This window comes from Staurois parvus, unplaced genomic scaffold (assembly GCF_062004578.1).
Source record: "Staurois parvus isolate SC_StPar_1 unplaced genomic scaffold, SC_StPar_1.0 ptg002073l, whole genome shotgun sequence".
Taxonomy (NCBI): Eukaryota; Metazoa; Chordata; class Amphibia; order Anura; family Ranidae; genus Staurois; species Staurois parvus.
Genome location: NW_028319869.1, coordinates 531,005 through 547,813, shown reverse-complemented (window position 1 = coordinate 547,813; position 16,809 = coordinate 531,005). Strand labels below are relative to the sequence as shown.

At 43.6% G+C, this 16,809-nt stretch overlaps 1 protein-coding gene across 2 annotated transcripts in view; it reads left to right on the top strand.

Annotated features, from left to right (window-relative positions):
* Nucleotides 1-16,809, top strand: part of LOC149432866 (F-actin-monooxygenase mical2-like) — a 252,130-nt gene that overhangs the window by 85,986 nt on the left and 149,335 nt on the right. The window contains exons 15-18 of one of the 2 annotated variants that reach the window (XM_089664855.1): nt 1,297-1,446; nt 4,983-5,108; nt 7,518-7,784; nt 15,711-15,812. In XM_089664855.1, the coding sequence (XP_089520981.1) occupies nt 1,297-1,446; nt 4,983-5,108; nt 7,518-7,784; nt 15,711-15,812 (645 nt within the window). The remainder of the gene's footprint in view (nt 1-1,296; nt 1,447-4,982; nt 5,109-7,517; nt 7,785-15,710; nt 15,813-16,809) is intronic. The other variant, XM_089664856.1, reaches the window with a different exon arrangement.

Below are 16,809 nucleotides of genomic sequence, written 5' to 3'. Positions count from 1 at the left end.
CTCCGCAGAACTGATTGGGCCTGGGCCCAGTACAGGAGGGACGGTTCTATTCCCTATTATTGCCTTGCCCCCCGCTAAACTGATGAGGTCTGAGCCCAGTACAGGGGGACCGGCTTTACCCCCTATTATTGCCTTGCCCCCTGCAGAACTGATGAGAACTGGGCCCAGTACAGGAGGGCCGTCTCTGCCCCCTGTTATTGCCTTGCCCCCTGCAGAACTGATGGGGCCTGGCCCCAGTACAGGAGGGCCGTCTCTACCCCCTGTTATTGCCTTGCCCCTGCTAAACTGATGGGGCCTGGGCCCAGTACAGGAGAGCTGAATCTATTCCCTATTATTGCCTTGCCCTTTACAGAACTGATGGGACCTGGGCCCAGTACAGGAGGGCCGTCTCTACCCCGTTATTGCCTTGCCCCCTGCAGAACTGATGGTGCTTGGACCCCAGTACAGGAGGGCCGGTTCTATTCCCTATTATTGCCTTGCAATAAAGCAAGGGTTCAAAGTTGTTCTTGGGTTCAAATGCACTTTGTAGTAGAAATATAGGCAAAATGTTTCCTTTATCATTTTGGATAGAGTAAGAGAGGGCTTATAACACCTGTCAGATATTTTTGCTGTCTGTGTCCTTTGGGGAGATTTACCTTGACTTCTTGTCCCATAGCCAAAAGAGGAAGTGAGAGGAAATCCTTGCAAATTAATGGGATCTTTTGGGGCCCCCAGGTCGCCAGAACTAGTATCCTCATTGGAAGATTTCCCCTCTATTAGTCTTATGAGGACAACCCAGATTTTGGGATTTTCTTTCACTTTCAATGGTAATGGTACACAGGACAAATGGAGAGGGGGAATCTCCCTATCGGGGGCATAGACAGCAATAAAAACCTGACGGGGTCCCCATTCCTCTCCACTCTATCCAAAACGTAATAAAAAAGTTTGCCTTTAGCTATAATTTAATCTTTACTTGCATTCCTGGTGCATAATAACAAGGGGCCCTTAGAGAACATTGGACAGTTCCTAAGTTAGTTTTAAGCAGTCTTCATCTCACTTGAACATGGCAACCGTCCTTTATTTACAAATATGAGACGCGTTCTCATGCTGCCTCCCTGCCTGGAATCTTAGAAGTTAGCTTTTTTCGAAATCGGAATGTCTGGTATGCAGAAAGACTTTATCCGGAGCACTTGTGTTTCGTTCCATGATGGGTCCCGTGTTCTGTAGCCACGTTTTTTGCCAGAGGGGGGGCAATGGGGACAGGTAAAAAGGTTCAACAGACGCCGCTTAAAAAATGTCTCATGTCTCGTTTTGCAGACGGGAAATTTCGTAAGTGAAAGCATCGGATCTGGGAGCGAATGCAGCGACACCAAGGAGGTCATTAACCAGAACAAAGTCAGGTCAATGGCGACCCAGTTGCTGGCCAAGTTTGAAGAAAACGCACCAAACACGACCATTCGGAGACAGGTAGGACCCTTTACTGTGATGTGGCAATGGCGCCTTTGTGGGGGGTATAATGTTTTCTCTAAAGAACGGTAACGTCACGTAAAATATATTTGGAAGGCGTTGATGGAGTGCTGGACTCCACAGAGTGGATAATAAGTGGTCACAATGTTTTTAGAGGCAACTCTTTGTCAATTGGGGTATCATGAAGGGTTCCTGGAGCAGTCTGTGGAGTAGGTAGGACCCATTACTGTGGTGTGGCAATGGCGCCTTTGTGGGGGGTATAATGTTTTCTCTAAAGAACGGTGACGTCACATAAAATATATTTGGAAGGCGTTGGTGGAGTGCTGGACTCCACAGAGTGGATGAAAATAAATGGTCACAACGTTTTTAGAGGCAACTCTTTGTCAACCGGGGTATCATGAAGGGTTGCTGGAGGAGTCTGTGGAGTTTTGAAAGGATGAGCACACCACAAAGCTTGGATAAACTCAGGAAGAGTTTTATTTTTTACCACTCAAAAACAGAAAGCCAACACATTCCGGGGGCTCAAAACTCTCTTCACCAGGGCTGAGAAACACAATAACATAAAATAGCATAAGCTGGGTATTGTAGAATGCAACCACCGATCTGCTGAACAGGCCGAATTTCGATCCGTGTATGGACGACTTTACTATATCTCCTGTCTGAACAGTGTTTATAAACAATGTTACTTTGAATCGCTGTCTCCTGTCTGAACAGCGATTATAAACCATGATACTTTATATATCTCTCTATCTCCCATCTGATCAATGTTTATAAACAATGTTACTTTGTATCTCTCTATCTCCCCTCTGATAAATGTTTATAAACAATGTTACTTTGTATCTCTCTATCTCCCTTCTGATAAATGTTTATAAACAATGTTACTTTGTATCTCTCTATCTCCCTTCTGATCAATGTTTATAAACAATTATTATACAGTATTTATAAACAATGACACTTTTTATATCTCTCTATATCTCTTTATATCTCTCTATATCTTTTTATATCTCTCTATCTCCCCTCTGATAAATGTTTATAAACAATGTTACTTTGTATCTCTCTCTCTCCCCTCTGATAAATGTTTATTAAAAAATTACACTTTATTTCTCTCTATCTCCCCTCTGATAAATGTTTATAAACAATGTTACTTTGTATCTCTCTATCTCCCCTCTGATCAATGTTTATAAACAATTATTATACAGTATTTATAAACAATGACACTTTATATCTCTCTATATCTCTTTATATCTCTCTATCTCCCCTCTGATAAATGTTTATAAAAAATTACACTTTGTATCTCTCTATCTCCCTTCTGATCAATGTTTATAAACAATCACACTTTATACCTCTCTATCTCCCCTCTGATAAATGTTTATAAACAATGTGTTCTTTGTACCTCTCTATGGCTCGGGTCACACTGCCGTGACTTGGGATCTAATTTGTGAGACCCCGTCGCAAGACATGTGAAATCCCATGTTAGCCAATGAGAGCCGTCTTAATTAGCATTACTTAAGTCGCTCCAACTTTAGAAAAGGTTCCTATACTACTTCAAGGCGACTTCTATCCGACTTGTGCCCATAGACTATAATAGTCGCCTCCAAGTCGGATCCTCATCTATATTCATGTGATTTAGAGCTGAAATTACAGGAAGATTACCCAGGCATTCCCTTAAAGTTGCTTCAGAGTTGCTTCAAAGTAGTACTCAAGTCGCCTGGCAAAGTCGCACTGCAAGTCGTGCATCTTACAGGTAGTAGTAGTGTGAACCGAGACTATCACCTGTCTAAACAATGTTTATAAACAATGTTACTTTGTATCTCCCTATCTGAACGATGTTTATAAACAAAGTTACTTTGCATTTCTCTAGCTCCCATCTGAACACTGTTTATAAACATTGTGTCAAGGTTTGTTTTTTTAAGGCTTCTGTAATTATACAACAATTTCCAGCCACCATTTTGACAATATGGAATTGCCAGCAAGTGTGAACACCAGAAAGACAAGACATACTACACACGCCCTATGTACTTTAAGTTTTTCTGGGCATGTGTAGCACATCCGCTGTCTACAGCTGATTAATATACATTGTGTTAATTTAAATGGACCTCTTGGCTGTGGTGTTCAATCTGTTTCAACATCCTAGCAAGGTGAACATGAGCTTCTTTCTACACTTGATTATCATGTTGGCACCCGTGTAACATATGTGGGTAGGCAAAAGGGTGGGCTTCAGCGTTCACATGCCACACATATGCATCACTGGACAGCTGATGTTTCTGTGCTGAGAGCGCGCTCACTGCAAACTCCCAGACAGGGGCGTATTTACCACAAGGCAAACAAGGCACTTGCCTAGGGCGGCTTTTTTCAGGGGGGCAGCACCTTCCCCCACCCAGAAGAAGGGATAAAAGAAGGGACATGTGCCATAGGAACTAGGTGGGATCCGAGAGAGGCTGCGGGCTGCTTGATGGTGTATATAGAGCCTGACTTCCGTTCCCGGGGATGTACAGAGTTGTGAAGATGAGTGTCTTTTTTTTCTCTATTGCTGGGGGGGGGGGTAGTGGAAAGCTCTCCCAGGTGGGGGGCAGGGGTGTTGTTGGTCAATGTCAGGCTCTCTCCATAGGAGGGAGAAGGTAGGAGGGGTGTTGGTCGGTGTTTGTGGGGGGGGTGTTGGTCGGTGTCTGTGGGGGGGGTGTTGGTCGGTGTCTGTGGGGGCAGACGATTTTTGTGTTGCGTAGGGCAGCACAAAACTGAAATACACCGCAGAGACTGCTCTCAGACCGGCTCTCAATCATGTGACTACTGTGATAGCCATTTACAGTGGTCACATGATCACCAACCCTCCCCCCCCCCCCCCCCCCCCAGGCCTTCACAACCTTTTAAAGGATGCTGGGGTGGGTGGGAAGGGGTTAATGTACCTTCTCTAGCCTATGATTGAACTTTTCTGCCATATTTGTACATTATCTCCCTCTCATTTCCATTATCCCTCCAAAGCCGGTACTGACAAGTTTGCCGTATTGCAGCTTCTCAATCAATGGAAACTTTCATGTTTCCATGATGGATTATAAGGGATTACAGTCAGACACCTGGCATTGTCCTAGGCTGTTGGTGCCCCCCACCCCTTCATTTTGTGCCGACCCCCGCAGTGACATCATCCCAGGTGCCAATGCACCTGCCGCTGGCGTGACTGATGATCCTTAATGAGCGAAAGCCGTGATGTCATCGGTGTGAATCCCTGATTTTGAGACGGATTAGCACAGTGCTGGGATACTGACGGGATCCAACAGTGCAGAATTTTGGTAATGCTTTATCTTACCCTGATTAGTATATACACGGCAAGAATATTAATGGGTTTCTATGGATTTCTGATACTTTTTAATGTTTAATATTTCTTGCTTCTCTAAGGCTAAATTATGGGAGGAACAATTGTATGAATCTTTTACCAATCCGTCATTCCTGCCTCATTCTTGTTTTCACCTCTGCTAACCTTTTCTCTCCATTTTCTGCTGTTATATTTTTATTTTTTTTTTACCATTGCATCCATTTTGAAGGCTTTACCCCTCTCTGATAATTCCGTGCCAGAGCCTCCCCCCTGCGACCCACCTCCCGTTAACCCTCGCTTTGCTAAACCGCAGGACCCGCCCCCTCCTCCCGCGCAGCCTCCACCGACAAGACAGGTATGGCGCCTGGTGTTTGGTTATGAGTGAGCACTTAAATGTACTAGGTCATGGGGTGGGGGGGGGCAGAGTATTGGTTCTTCTATCAAAAATATGTTCTGCCAAAATAGAAATGGTGTCTTTCTTCAAACGAATTTGTAAAATTTTGGTAGAAGAAGACCGCGGCAAAGTTTTTAACATGGGCTTCAGAGGGAATATTGAGTTATGGCTTAGTTCCAGCTTTGGAGGGTTCAGAACTTCCATCATGTCTGTTGTCTGTGTCCTCATTGGTTATGAGTGAGCACTTAACTGTACTAGAGGTCATTGTTGGGGGGGGGGATCAGGGGCAGAGTATTGATCCTCTGTCAAAAATATGTTCTGCCAAAATGTATAGAAATGGTGTCTTTCTTCAACCAAATCTGTAAAATTTTGGTAGAAGGAAACCGTGGCAAAGTTTTTAACATAGGCTTCACAGGGAATATTGAGTTATGGCTTAGCTTTGGAGGGTTCAGATCCTCCATCAGGTCTGTCTGTTTCCTCATTGGGGAGTGTCATGTTGACACCCTCCTATGCCCTAACACAGAGGGCCGATCTTCTCATAGACAGAAAAAAAATCCTACTGAATCTGGGATTGAAACGCTACGCCGAGAGTCGATCGTCCAGATATAAAAGGTATTCCAATAGGAGGCCAGATGAAGGACTTGGTCACATAGCCAACACATTTTGGGGGAAGAAATTGTCCAGCGTGTGAAGATGAGGAACAGCAGCTGGTTGGACGCTGGTTGAAGAACTCTACATCCAACACTTGTTTGGTAACAGTATTGCAAAAATAATATTTGTAATTCAGCATCATCTTCAAGCTCTGATAAAGGTGCATTCATTGCCCCCGAAACGCGTTGCCTCTGTGACAAAGTCTTTTATCTTTCTCATCTTGGAACCAATTTATAGCTGGGTGATTTACTCTCGGTTTGGCACTTCAGTCTCAGATTCATCCAGTTACAAAGCAGGGAAACTGTGGAGAAGTGGCCAGCCCAGAATCCAGATACCCTGTCAAAACACAACTACAACACCATATTAGTGGAATATCCCTGGAGTTCTAGTGCAGGAACTCGATTTTTCCCAAAAAATAAAAACCTGACAGAAGTTTGAACCCAATACTAATAGGTGATCCTTGGTGTGCTAGTGCTACCCCTCCATTTTACCCAAGAAATAATAACCTGAGAGAGGTTCTAACCCAATACTAATAGGATATCCTTTGGGTTCTAGTGCTACCCCTCCATTTTATCCAAGAAATAATAACCTAAGAAAGGCTCTAACCCAGTACTAATAGGATATCCTTTGGGTTCTAGTGCTACCCCTCCATTTTATCCAAGAAATAATAACCTAAGAAAGGCTCTAACCCAGTACTAATAGGATATCCTTTGGGTTCTAGTGCTACCCCTCCATTTTAGCCAAGAAATAATAACCTGAGAGAGGATCTATCCCAATACCAATAGGCTATTCTTTTGGGTTCTACTGCTATCCCTCCATTTTACCCAAGAAATAATAACCTGAGAAAGGCTCTAACCCAGTACTAATAGGATATCCTTTTGGGTTCTAGTGCTACCCCTCCATTTTACCTAAGAAATAATACCCTGAGAGAGGATCTATCCCAATACCAATAGGATATCCTTTGGGTTCTAGTGCTATCCCTCCATTTTACCCAAGAAATAATAACATGAGAGAGGATCTAACCCAATACTCATAGCATATCTTTTGGGTTCTAGTGCTACCTCTCTATTTTCCGCCTAGATATAAAAACCTGTCAAAGGTTCTAACCCTTTCAGAACTAGTTGGGCTACAGAATTACTGCAAAGTCCCACAGCCTTTAGAAGTGGACACCTCCCAGATAGGAGGGGATGTTGAGTTTAGGGAAGAAGAATCGCCCCAAAATAAAACAACCTGAGAGAGGTTCTAACCCAATACTAAAAGGATATCCTTTGGGTTCTAGTGCTACCCCCTCTATTTTATCAAAAAAATAACCTGATAGAGGTTCTAACCCAATGCTAATAGGATATCCTTTGGGTTCTAGTGCTACTCCTCCATTTTAGCCAAGAAATAATAACATGAGGGAGGTTCTAACCCGAAACTAATAGGATATCCTTTGGGTTCTAGTGCTACCTCTCTATTTTCCACCAAAAAATAAAAACCCGGCAAAGGTTCTAACCCTTTCAGAACTAGTTGGGCTACAGAATTACTGTAAAGTCCCACAGCCTTTAGAAGCGGACACCTCCCAGATAGGAGGGGACGTCGAGTTTAGGGGAGAAGAATCGCTGCATTAAATATAAGTTTCTCTTTGAAATGGGTGATCTTTATTCTAGTGATTGGCATGCAGTGCATGGTTTTTGGCATCCAGTGAGGACCCTACTTTTCATTCTCGGTGTTTACCAGTTTCAGGGAATAGCTAGGACTCCACCAGTGGTCAGACCACCGCCTTTGCCGGCCTTGGCCACTGCGGCTCCTGTGAACAGGCTGAGGGCTGCAGTGACCGTCCCCAGGGAGGCAGACCTACCTATGAGGAGGCAGTCAAGGGAAGAGGCCGAGCGCCCCTCCAGTCCAGCAGAAGGGGGAGACTCCCTCAGCTCCACCTGTCCCTCTGCTCTTCTACTGACCGGCATCTTGGAGCGTCTCCAACACATCGAAGAGAAGGCCCAGCAGGTGACAAAGCTGACCCATTCACATATTGGGCCAGGGCATGAGTAGTACATCTGTGGGTAAAAACAACCGACTGAGCCCATGCCTAACAACCAAATGGATGGCATTTAGTTTGCCAGTTTTTTTTTCCATTATCTTTTTTTAATCTTTTTCCATCTTAGTGCAGCTGGAGGATATATAGGAGATGGTTGTCACCCCATCATGGGAAGAGCCTGAACTAGGACCTTCATGATGGGATCACCAAGGATTATTTTAACCCTTTGCCATTGCCACCCCTGCCTTTTAAGGGGATCTAAATGCCGAGAGGATGAGGCAGGCAATGTGATCATGTGACCGATGTGACAACAGTCAAATGATTGGCAGCTCCTGATGCATCGGAAGCTGCTCCTCACAGCTTAGTCCTGAGCTGAGAACACCAAATATGGGGAACTTATTACATATGTCAACAATTGTGTCTTGATGAGTTCCATACCTCTTTTTCGCATCTTCTGAGTATAAACCATAGTTTCTGTAGTCTCTAATAATTGGTGGCCAGAATCCATGTGATCCTCAGGAGCAGGGTGTTTGTTATTGTGTAATCCCAACAGGGCCCTATCGGTTCACTTGAAGTGAATTTCAATGACAGGTCCACTTTGAGGGTATTTTTACCTAGGATAGTACTACTCTTGGCACATTCTTAACACGATACTCCACTAAATTTACAGCAAACCTAAAAAAAAGATTTACTTTATGAGAAAGACTCACGAATAGTGTTCACCATTGATGTATGTGAAAGTCACCACAGCTATGAAAAATTAAATACTTGACATTCAGGGAACTTTGCCCAATTGTTGGGTAAGTCGGCTATTTCGGTGAAGCAGGCTCTTCATCTGATAGTCAATAATCAGATGTGTGTTGGGTAGAGTCCTTCCCGAAATTTGGATGGCATTAGACTGAATTTCATGGATTCAGATGGCCTGAGTCAAACCCAAATTTCTGTCTTATTTTTGGTAGTTTGGATTCCCAAAAGGCTTCTCTGAGAAAGGGACCATGGTGGCTACAAGGACAGTTCTGCCATATAACTGCTTTTCCTTGGTCACCCTTAGCTTGACTGCCAGTGCCTCCAGGCCCTTCTAGCGTAGAAAATAAAATGGGTAATCTTTAGGGAATCTTGGGAAATATTTTTGAAGGAAATGGCTCAGGATGTTTTTGGCCCCATCAACTTTTGAGGCTGCTAGGAGCTTCTCCAACCATTCATCACAATTTTGCATCAATTTCTGCTCTACACTGAACTTTTCTGGAGCCTTGTTTGGATTCCTGTTGACTTCAGTGGAACGTCTGGTAGGGAAATTATGAATTTCAGAGGTGTTATAAAAAGTTTAAATCCAGCCATAACTGAACTTTACTCCTTTGAAGTTTGCTCATCTCCAGTGGCGGATAATACTCTCTGTCGTGTGAATTATACACGTTTACGGACTTTTCCATACTGGGACATAGTCCACCTAAGCCCACCCAGTGACCAGTCAGGTCTACCAAACTCTGCCCATTTACTGGAGTGTCCTGGCAAACCCCAACCTCTGAAGACACAGGGACAGCCCACTCATTCTCCGCCCAGGTTACTGTAATAAATGCCTTATTGAATGACTGTGCAGAAACTCAAATGAGCATGTCACTGTGATCCCAGGACACAGCCCAGGACACAACATCACCAAGTGGAGCAGTGGTCTGCAGTGGCCGGATGTGGCCCTTTGCTTGCCTTTATCCGGCCCTTGGGGCATTATCCCCCCCACTGTCCTCTATTCCTCCTACTGGCAATAATAATGGGGCACTAACCCTCTCACCGACACGAATGATGGAACACTATTCCTCTCACTGACAACAACGATAGAGCATTATTCCTCCCACTGACACCAACAATGGGCGCTATTCATCCTACTGACACCAACAATAGAGCACTATTCCTTACACTGACATCAACAATGGAGCATTATTCCTCCCATTGACACCAGTGATGGGGCACTATTCCTTCCACTGAGCTCCATAGAAAAAACAGCGCTGTTTTTTCTATGGAGCTTCTGGATTCATCTATCTGATGGTAACAGCAGCAGTGGTAACTCTCCTGGGTAATGCAATGCATCATTTACTGTGATCCTTTAGGTACTGGGCCTCCTCTTGCACTTCAGAATATCAGATTTACTAATACTTCCACTGACACCAAGAATGGCAACTATTCCTCCCACTGACACCAAGGATGGGGCACTATTCATCCCACTGACACCAGTGATGGAGCACTTTTCTTCCCACTGATACCAACAATGGAGCCCTGTTCCTTCCACTGACCCCAACACTATTTCTCCCAATGATGCCAAGGATGGGACAGTATTCCTCCCACTGACACCAGTGATGGGGTAGAAAGAATGGTCAGCAGCACACCGGAGGATAGATGAATATAGGGTGTATTTATTGATTCATAGGACACACAACTTAAGCACGAGATCGTGTGAAATGCGTTAATAGGTCCTGTATTCATGTCCTGGTGTTTTGTGTGTCCTATGGATCAATAAATGCACACTATATTCATCTATCCTCCGGTGTGCGGCTGATCCTTCTTCCTATTGCATCATGTGTGGTGGTGAGCCAGAGCCTGCACCTGTTGTGGATGGATCTGGATTGTATGCCTGAGCGGTATACCTTTTGTTCTTTGGATTCAACCAGTGATGGGACACTTTTCATCCCACTGACACCAATGATGGGACACTATTCATTTCACTGACACCAATGATGGGGCACTATTCATCCCACTGACACCAATGATGGGACACTATTCATCCCACTGACACTAATGATGGGACACTATTCATCCCACTGACACCAATGATGGGACACTATTCGTCCCACTGACACCAATGATGGGACACTATTCCTTCTACTAACACTAATGATAGGGGCACTATTCCTCCCACTGACACCAATGATGGGGCACTATTCCTCCCACTGACACCAATGATGGGGCACTATTCCTCCCACTGATACCAATGATGGGGCACTATTCCTCCCACTGATACCAAGGATGGGGCACTATTCCTCCCACTGACACCAATCATGGGGCACTATTCCTCCCACTGACACCAATAATGGGACAGTATTCTGCCCACTGACACCAATAATGGGACAGTGTTCTGCCCACTGACACCAATGATGGGGCACTATTCCTCCCACTGACACCAATGATGGGGCACTATTCCTCCCACTGATACCAATGATGGGGCACTATTCCTCCCACTGATACCAAGGATGGGGCACTATTCCTCCCACTGACACCAATCATGGGGCACTATTCCTCCCACTGACACCAATAATGGGACAGTGTTCTGCCCACTGACACCAATAATGGGACAGTGTTCTGCCCACTGACACCAATGATGGGGCACTGTTCCTCCACCCAATACCAAAGATGAGGAACTGTTTATTCCGACTGACAGAAGGCCATTTTCTACTCCCACAGTTCTACCCGCTTCATGTTTGAAGGACAGTAAACTGGCCCTTTGTTCAGAAAGTTTGGAGACCACTAAAGTAGACCAATGAAAGTGAGATCCGAGGAAGACTTTTTTCCAAAGTTCGGAATGTCTTCTTTTGTGATCTGTTCCTCCACCCAATACCAAAGATGGGGAACTGTTTACTTCGACTGACAGAAGGTCATTTTCTACTCCCACTGGCCACAGTTCTACCCCCTTAAAGTCTGAAGGACAGTAAAGTGGCCCTTTGTTCAGAAAGTTTGGAGACCCCTGAAGTAGACCAATGAAAGTGAGATCTGAGAAAGACTTTTTTCCAAAGGTCGGAAAGTCTTCTTTTGTGATCCTGAGCACCGCCAACTACCTGGGGCTTCTTTTTCTGCAAAACAGCCCACCCACCCCCCCCATCTTCTGGGTAGCCTTACTGAGCCAAAAACCGATGATGATATGGCAGAATGATTTGAACGATTTAACTGTTTAAGTAAAAACAATCAAAAATATCTCGGCTCTACAAACCCATCACAACTCTCACATACATGCATGTGAACAGTATAGATCATTTCCATAAAGGTAATATTTTTTTGTTTTTTTAGGTTTACTGGTCCCTCGGCTATAATCTTTCGGCATGCGTTGACCCTTCCATGCACCATCAATGCTTCTCCACTAACCAGTAACGCTTTTTCCATAATATTCACAGAGGAAATGTTTAGAGTATTTCAGAAAAGCTCCCTCGCTGGAGAATGTTATATTCCGTATTTTTCTGGTGGTGGTAGTAGTAGTGGAACTACCACATCTGGACCCCTAGATGGAGCTGAGGAGCATAGGAAATACTTCTTTGTAAAAGATACAATGTAACAATTCTAGAGAACGCTAGAAGGAATTAGTAAAAATTGTTTATATATTTATTGGCCAATTCCATTGGTTAGGTTTACGTAACACGTATGTACAGTGAAGGAAATGCGTATTTGCTCCCCTGCTGATTTTAAATGTTCGCCCCTCACAAAGAAATGATCGGTCTAAAAATCAAATGTTCGGTGTATTGTAACACTGAGAGACAGAATACAACAACAAATTCAGCAGAAATGCGTCTAACAAATGATGACGGATCTGCATGTTCATGAGGGAAATAAGGATTTGATCCCCTATCATTCAGCAGGATTTCTGGCTACTAGGTGTCTTTCATACAGGTAACAAGCTGGGATTAGAAGCAGTCACTTAAGGGGAGTGCTGCTAATCTCATTGTGTTACCTGTATAAAAGACACCTGTCCACAGGAGCAATCAAACCATCAGATTCCAAACTCTCCACCATGGCAAAGACCAAAGAGCTGTCCAAGGATGTCAGGGACAAGATTGTAGACCTACACAAGGCTGGACTGGGCTACCAAACTATGGCCAAGCAGCTTGGTGAGAAGGTGACAACAGTTGGTGCAATCATTCACAAATGGAAGAAACACAAAACAAGTGTCAGTCTCCCTAGGTCTGGTGCACCATGCAAGATCTCAACTCGTGGAGTGTCAATGATCATGAGAACAGTGAGGAATCATCCCAGAACTACACGTGAGGATCTTGTCAATGATCTCCAGGCAGCTGGGACCACAGTCACCAAGAAAACAATTGGAAATCCTGCAGTGCCCGCAAGGTCCCTCTGCTCAGGAAAGCACATGTCCAGCCCGTCTGAAGTCTGCCACTGAACATCTGAATGATGCAGAGGAGGACTGGTGGGAAGTGTTGTGGTCAGATGAGACCAAAATCGAACTCTTTGGCATCAACTCAACTCGCCGTGTTTGGAGGAGGAGGAATGCTGCCTGTGACCCCAAGAACACCATCCCAACTGTGAAACATGGTGGTGGAAACATTCTGCTTTGGGGGGGGGTTTCTGCTAAAGGGACAGGACAACTGCACTGCATCAAAGGGACGATGGATGGGGCAATGTACCCTCAAATCTTGGGTGAGAACCTTCTTCCCTCAGCCAGGGCATTGCAAATGGGTCATGGATGGGTGTTCCAGCATGACAATGACCCAAAACACACGGCCAAGGCAACAAAGGAGTAGCTCAAGAAGAAGCAAATTAAGGTCCTGGAGTGGCCTAGCCAGTCTCCAGACCTTCATCCGATTGACAATATGTGGAGGGAGCTGAAAATTCGAGTTGCCAAATATCAGCCACCAAAACTTAATGACTTGGAGAGGATCTGCCAAGAGGAGTGGGCCAAAATCCCTCCTGAGATGTGTGCGAACCTGGGGGCCAACTCCAGGAAATGTCTGACCTTTGTGATTGCCAACAAGGGATTTGCCACCAAGTACTAAGTCATGTTTTGTGAAGGGGATCAAATCCTTATTTCCCTCATGAACATGCAGATCAGTCATCATTTGTTAGACATGCATTTCTTTTGAAAGTTTTGTTGCTATTCTGTCTCTGTGTTACAATACACAGAACATTCGGTTTTTAGACCGATCATTTCTTTGTGAGTGGGCAAACATTCAAAATCACCCGGGGATCAAATACTTATTTCCTTCACTGTATTTCCTTTGCTCATCAACTCCATCTAGTGGCCATAATGCAGTATCTGCCGCCACTAATAAAGAACATTCGTTCAGAAAATAGCGTGTTGATGCTGTATTTGCACAGAACGAATGTAAATCCGGAGTCACTGAACCAATGGCTATGCGATTTTTGTTATAAATCGACCCCTTATTGAGGCCTTATTCACACCTGTGCATTCCCGTGTGCTTTTTTTTTCGTGTTTTTCACGCATTACCGTGAATCTTGAATGGGTTGCCCTATGTGCAACAAATGCCCCAAAGTGGCTCAGGAAACTTTCACGGAGCATCGGGCATTTTTAGTGCGCAACAAATGTGCGGTAAAACGTGCGTCTGCTACCTGTGCTCGGGGTACTATTAACGATTGATGGCACTGAAAGTGTGGCCCATGATTGCAGTGCGTTTGCAGTGCTTTTCAGAAACACGGAGCAAAAGCAACATTCTTGCGTGTTTTGTCGCACGCTTAGGAAACACACAGGTGTGAATGCAGCCTTATGCAGGTCATAGACGGGTCGTTTATCGGCCAAATTTTCGTCCGAAAGAATAATCAGCCGATATTCGCACCATTAGTGGGGCAACGTCGTCGGCCGATTTTCGCAGTTCCTTCTCGTTTCTTTTATTGGTCATGCTGGAAAATCTATGAAAAACGGCCATTTCTCGTAAGCATTGGTGGCAATAGAACGACCGATTTTCTGTTTTTCGGCCGATAAATGACCCGTCTATGGCCTGCATTAGGTTGTCAGATATCAGGCTTGCATGTTAGTCCTTCTGTTACAAGGACCACAAGGGTAAGCGTGTGAAAATTTTATAATCAAAGTGGTTGTAAACCCTTCCAGATACCCAGTGAAGTGACTGGCCTCAGGTGATGCCCAGAGATGGAACAAATTCTCCTTCATAAGTTGTACCTGTTTATCTACCACCATTTAAAGTCCAGAAATAAATCTTGTCAAAGCTGTCAAAAAAAAGGGGGCAGAGAGCTGAAATGACACTGCAGAGTTTAGGGAGAGCTGATTGTAGGGAATGGACACCCCCTTCCCTTTTACACAGCACACAGGAGCAGATCTGAGGCTGTCAACCACAGGCTGTGTGCCGGAGCTCCCTCCCCGTCACCTTTTTGCTCTTGGTGTCAGGAAATCATGTCAGAAGTGACTCATGCTGATAGCAGAAGAAGGAGGCAGCAGACAGAAATGACACTTAGTGCTCTGGACTGAGACAAGTGCACACCACAGAGGGATATGCTTTGTTCATATTTTATGTCTGAGGTTTACAACCACTTTAAAATATCACTTTTGGGTGGACTGTCACTTGAACGGATTAGTAAGTTTGTCCCAGGGATCGATATTTATTCCCCAGTGATCACTGCTCCCCCCTGGCTGGCAGCGTGGCTTTAGTAAATAAGACCGTAGTGGCACTACGTTGGGTGATCTGCACTCTGCATGTCCCAAATCTTCACTTCTTTTCCTGAAAACTGGTGCAAAAGAAAAACATTGTTATCTGTATTAAAAAAAATTGACAAAACTGATTCATTTCAACTCGAGATGAGCGAAAAAAAAAATCATTATCTGTATTAAGAAAAAAATTTACATAACTGATTAATTTCAACTCGATATGAGCGAATCGATTCTCAAACCTGGCCATTGGTTGAACATTCGCAGCCGATCTGCGGAGAATTGTGCAGTCCATCGATCACGGTGGCTCCTGAGTGGCTCAATTCTCCGCAGATCAGACAGGTTTATATAAAAAAAAAAAAAGACGAGTGTTCAGCTTTGCTTTCCACTGGGTCATCGCTATCCGCAAGGGCAGCGTATTTCTTTTGCATCGGTTCTGCGCCATCGTCTGTCTTTTCTGGTTTCATTTTTCTCTCTTCTTTTTTTCCCTCTCTCCATCCTCCTCCGGCAGAAAAGGGCTCAAGCTTTAGCCATCAGAGATTTCCATAAAAAGAACATTAGGGAGAAGGCGGCCCACTTGGCCTCCATGTTCGGCCCCTCGGACATCCCGCAGGTGAGTATTCTGGAGTGTTCTGCATGCCGCCATCAGTGTGATATATACTATATAGACAAGACAATTACCTGATTACCAGAAGGTCAGGTATGACCAGAATCATTGGTCGGGTTAGCCACAGGTTTGGATATTAGACGTGCGATTTGTTTCATTAGGAATCGAAATTCAGACTAAATTTTTATTATTTGGAGATTCGAATGTATCCAAATTTCTGAGCAACAATAGTAACAAATTTCAATTAACAGGAAATAAATGTAAACAAATGATCAAAATTCGAAAATTAATTAATTTGAACTCGAAAATGAATTAGAATTCAAAATGGAAAGATGTTGCAATAAATACAGTAAGATATACAAGTGAAGGAAGGGGATGATTCCTACTTAGGCTGCTTTAGTTACCAGTCACAGAGCTGCGATTTAAAATTGCACAATTTGTGTGCAATTTCAGGGCAATTTCTAAAGACTTTATTGCTGCTTGTGAAGATTTTCAACAAATTCTTGCAATTTGCAGTTCAATTTCCATTATATTCTATGTATGTGAAATTGCAATAAAACCGCAAAAAAAGTAACTTTAGAAATCGCCCTGCAGCAAATCGCACGTGTTAAGACACTGACATTCATTAGATGCGATTTCAAGTGCAATTTCCATTCAATTTCAAATTGCACCGGTGTGACCGGACACTTATAGAATAGATTGGAAAAACATAGAATAAAATAGAAAATAAAAGAATAGAATGGACTAGAATAAAATAAAATAGAATAGAAAATAAATAGAAAATAAATAAAATAAAATAGAAAATAAAAGAATAGAATGGAATAGAATAAAATAAAATAGAAAGTAAAAGAATAGAATGTAATGGAATAGAATAAAATCAAATAGAATATAAAAAAAAATAGAATAAAATAGAACAGAAAAGAACAGAATGGAATAGAATAAAATAAAACAGAATAGAATAAAATAGAAAATAAAAGAATAGAATGGAATAAAATATAAAACA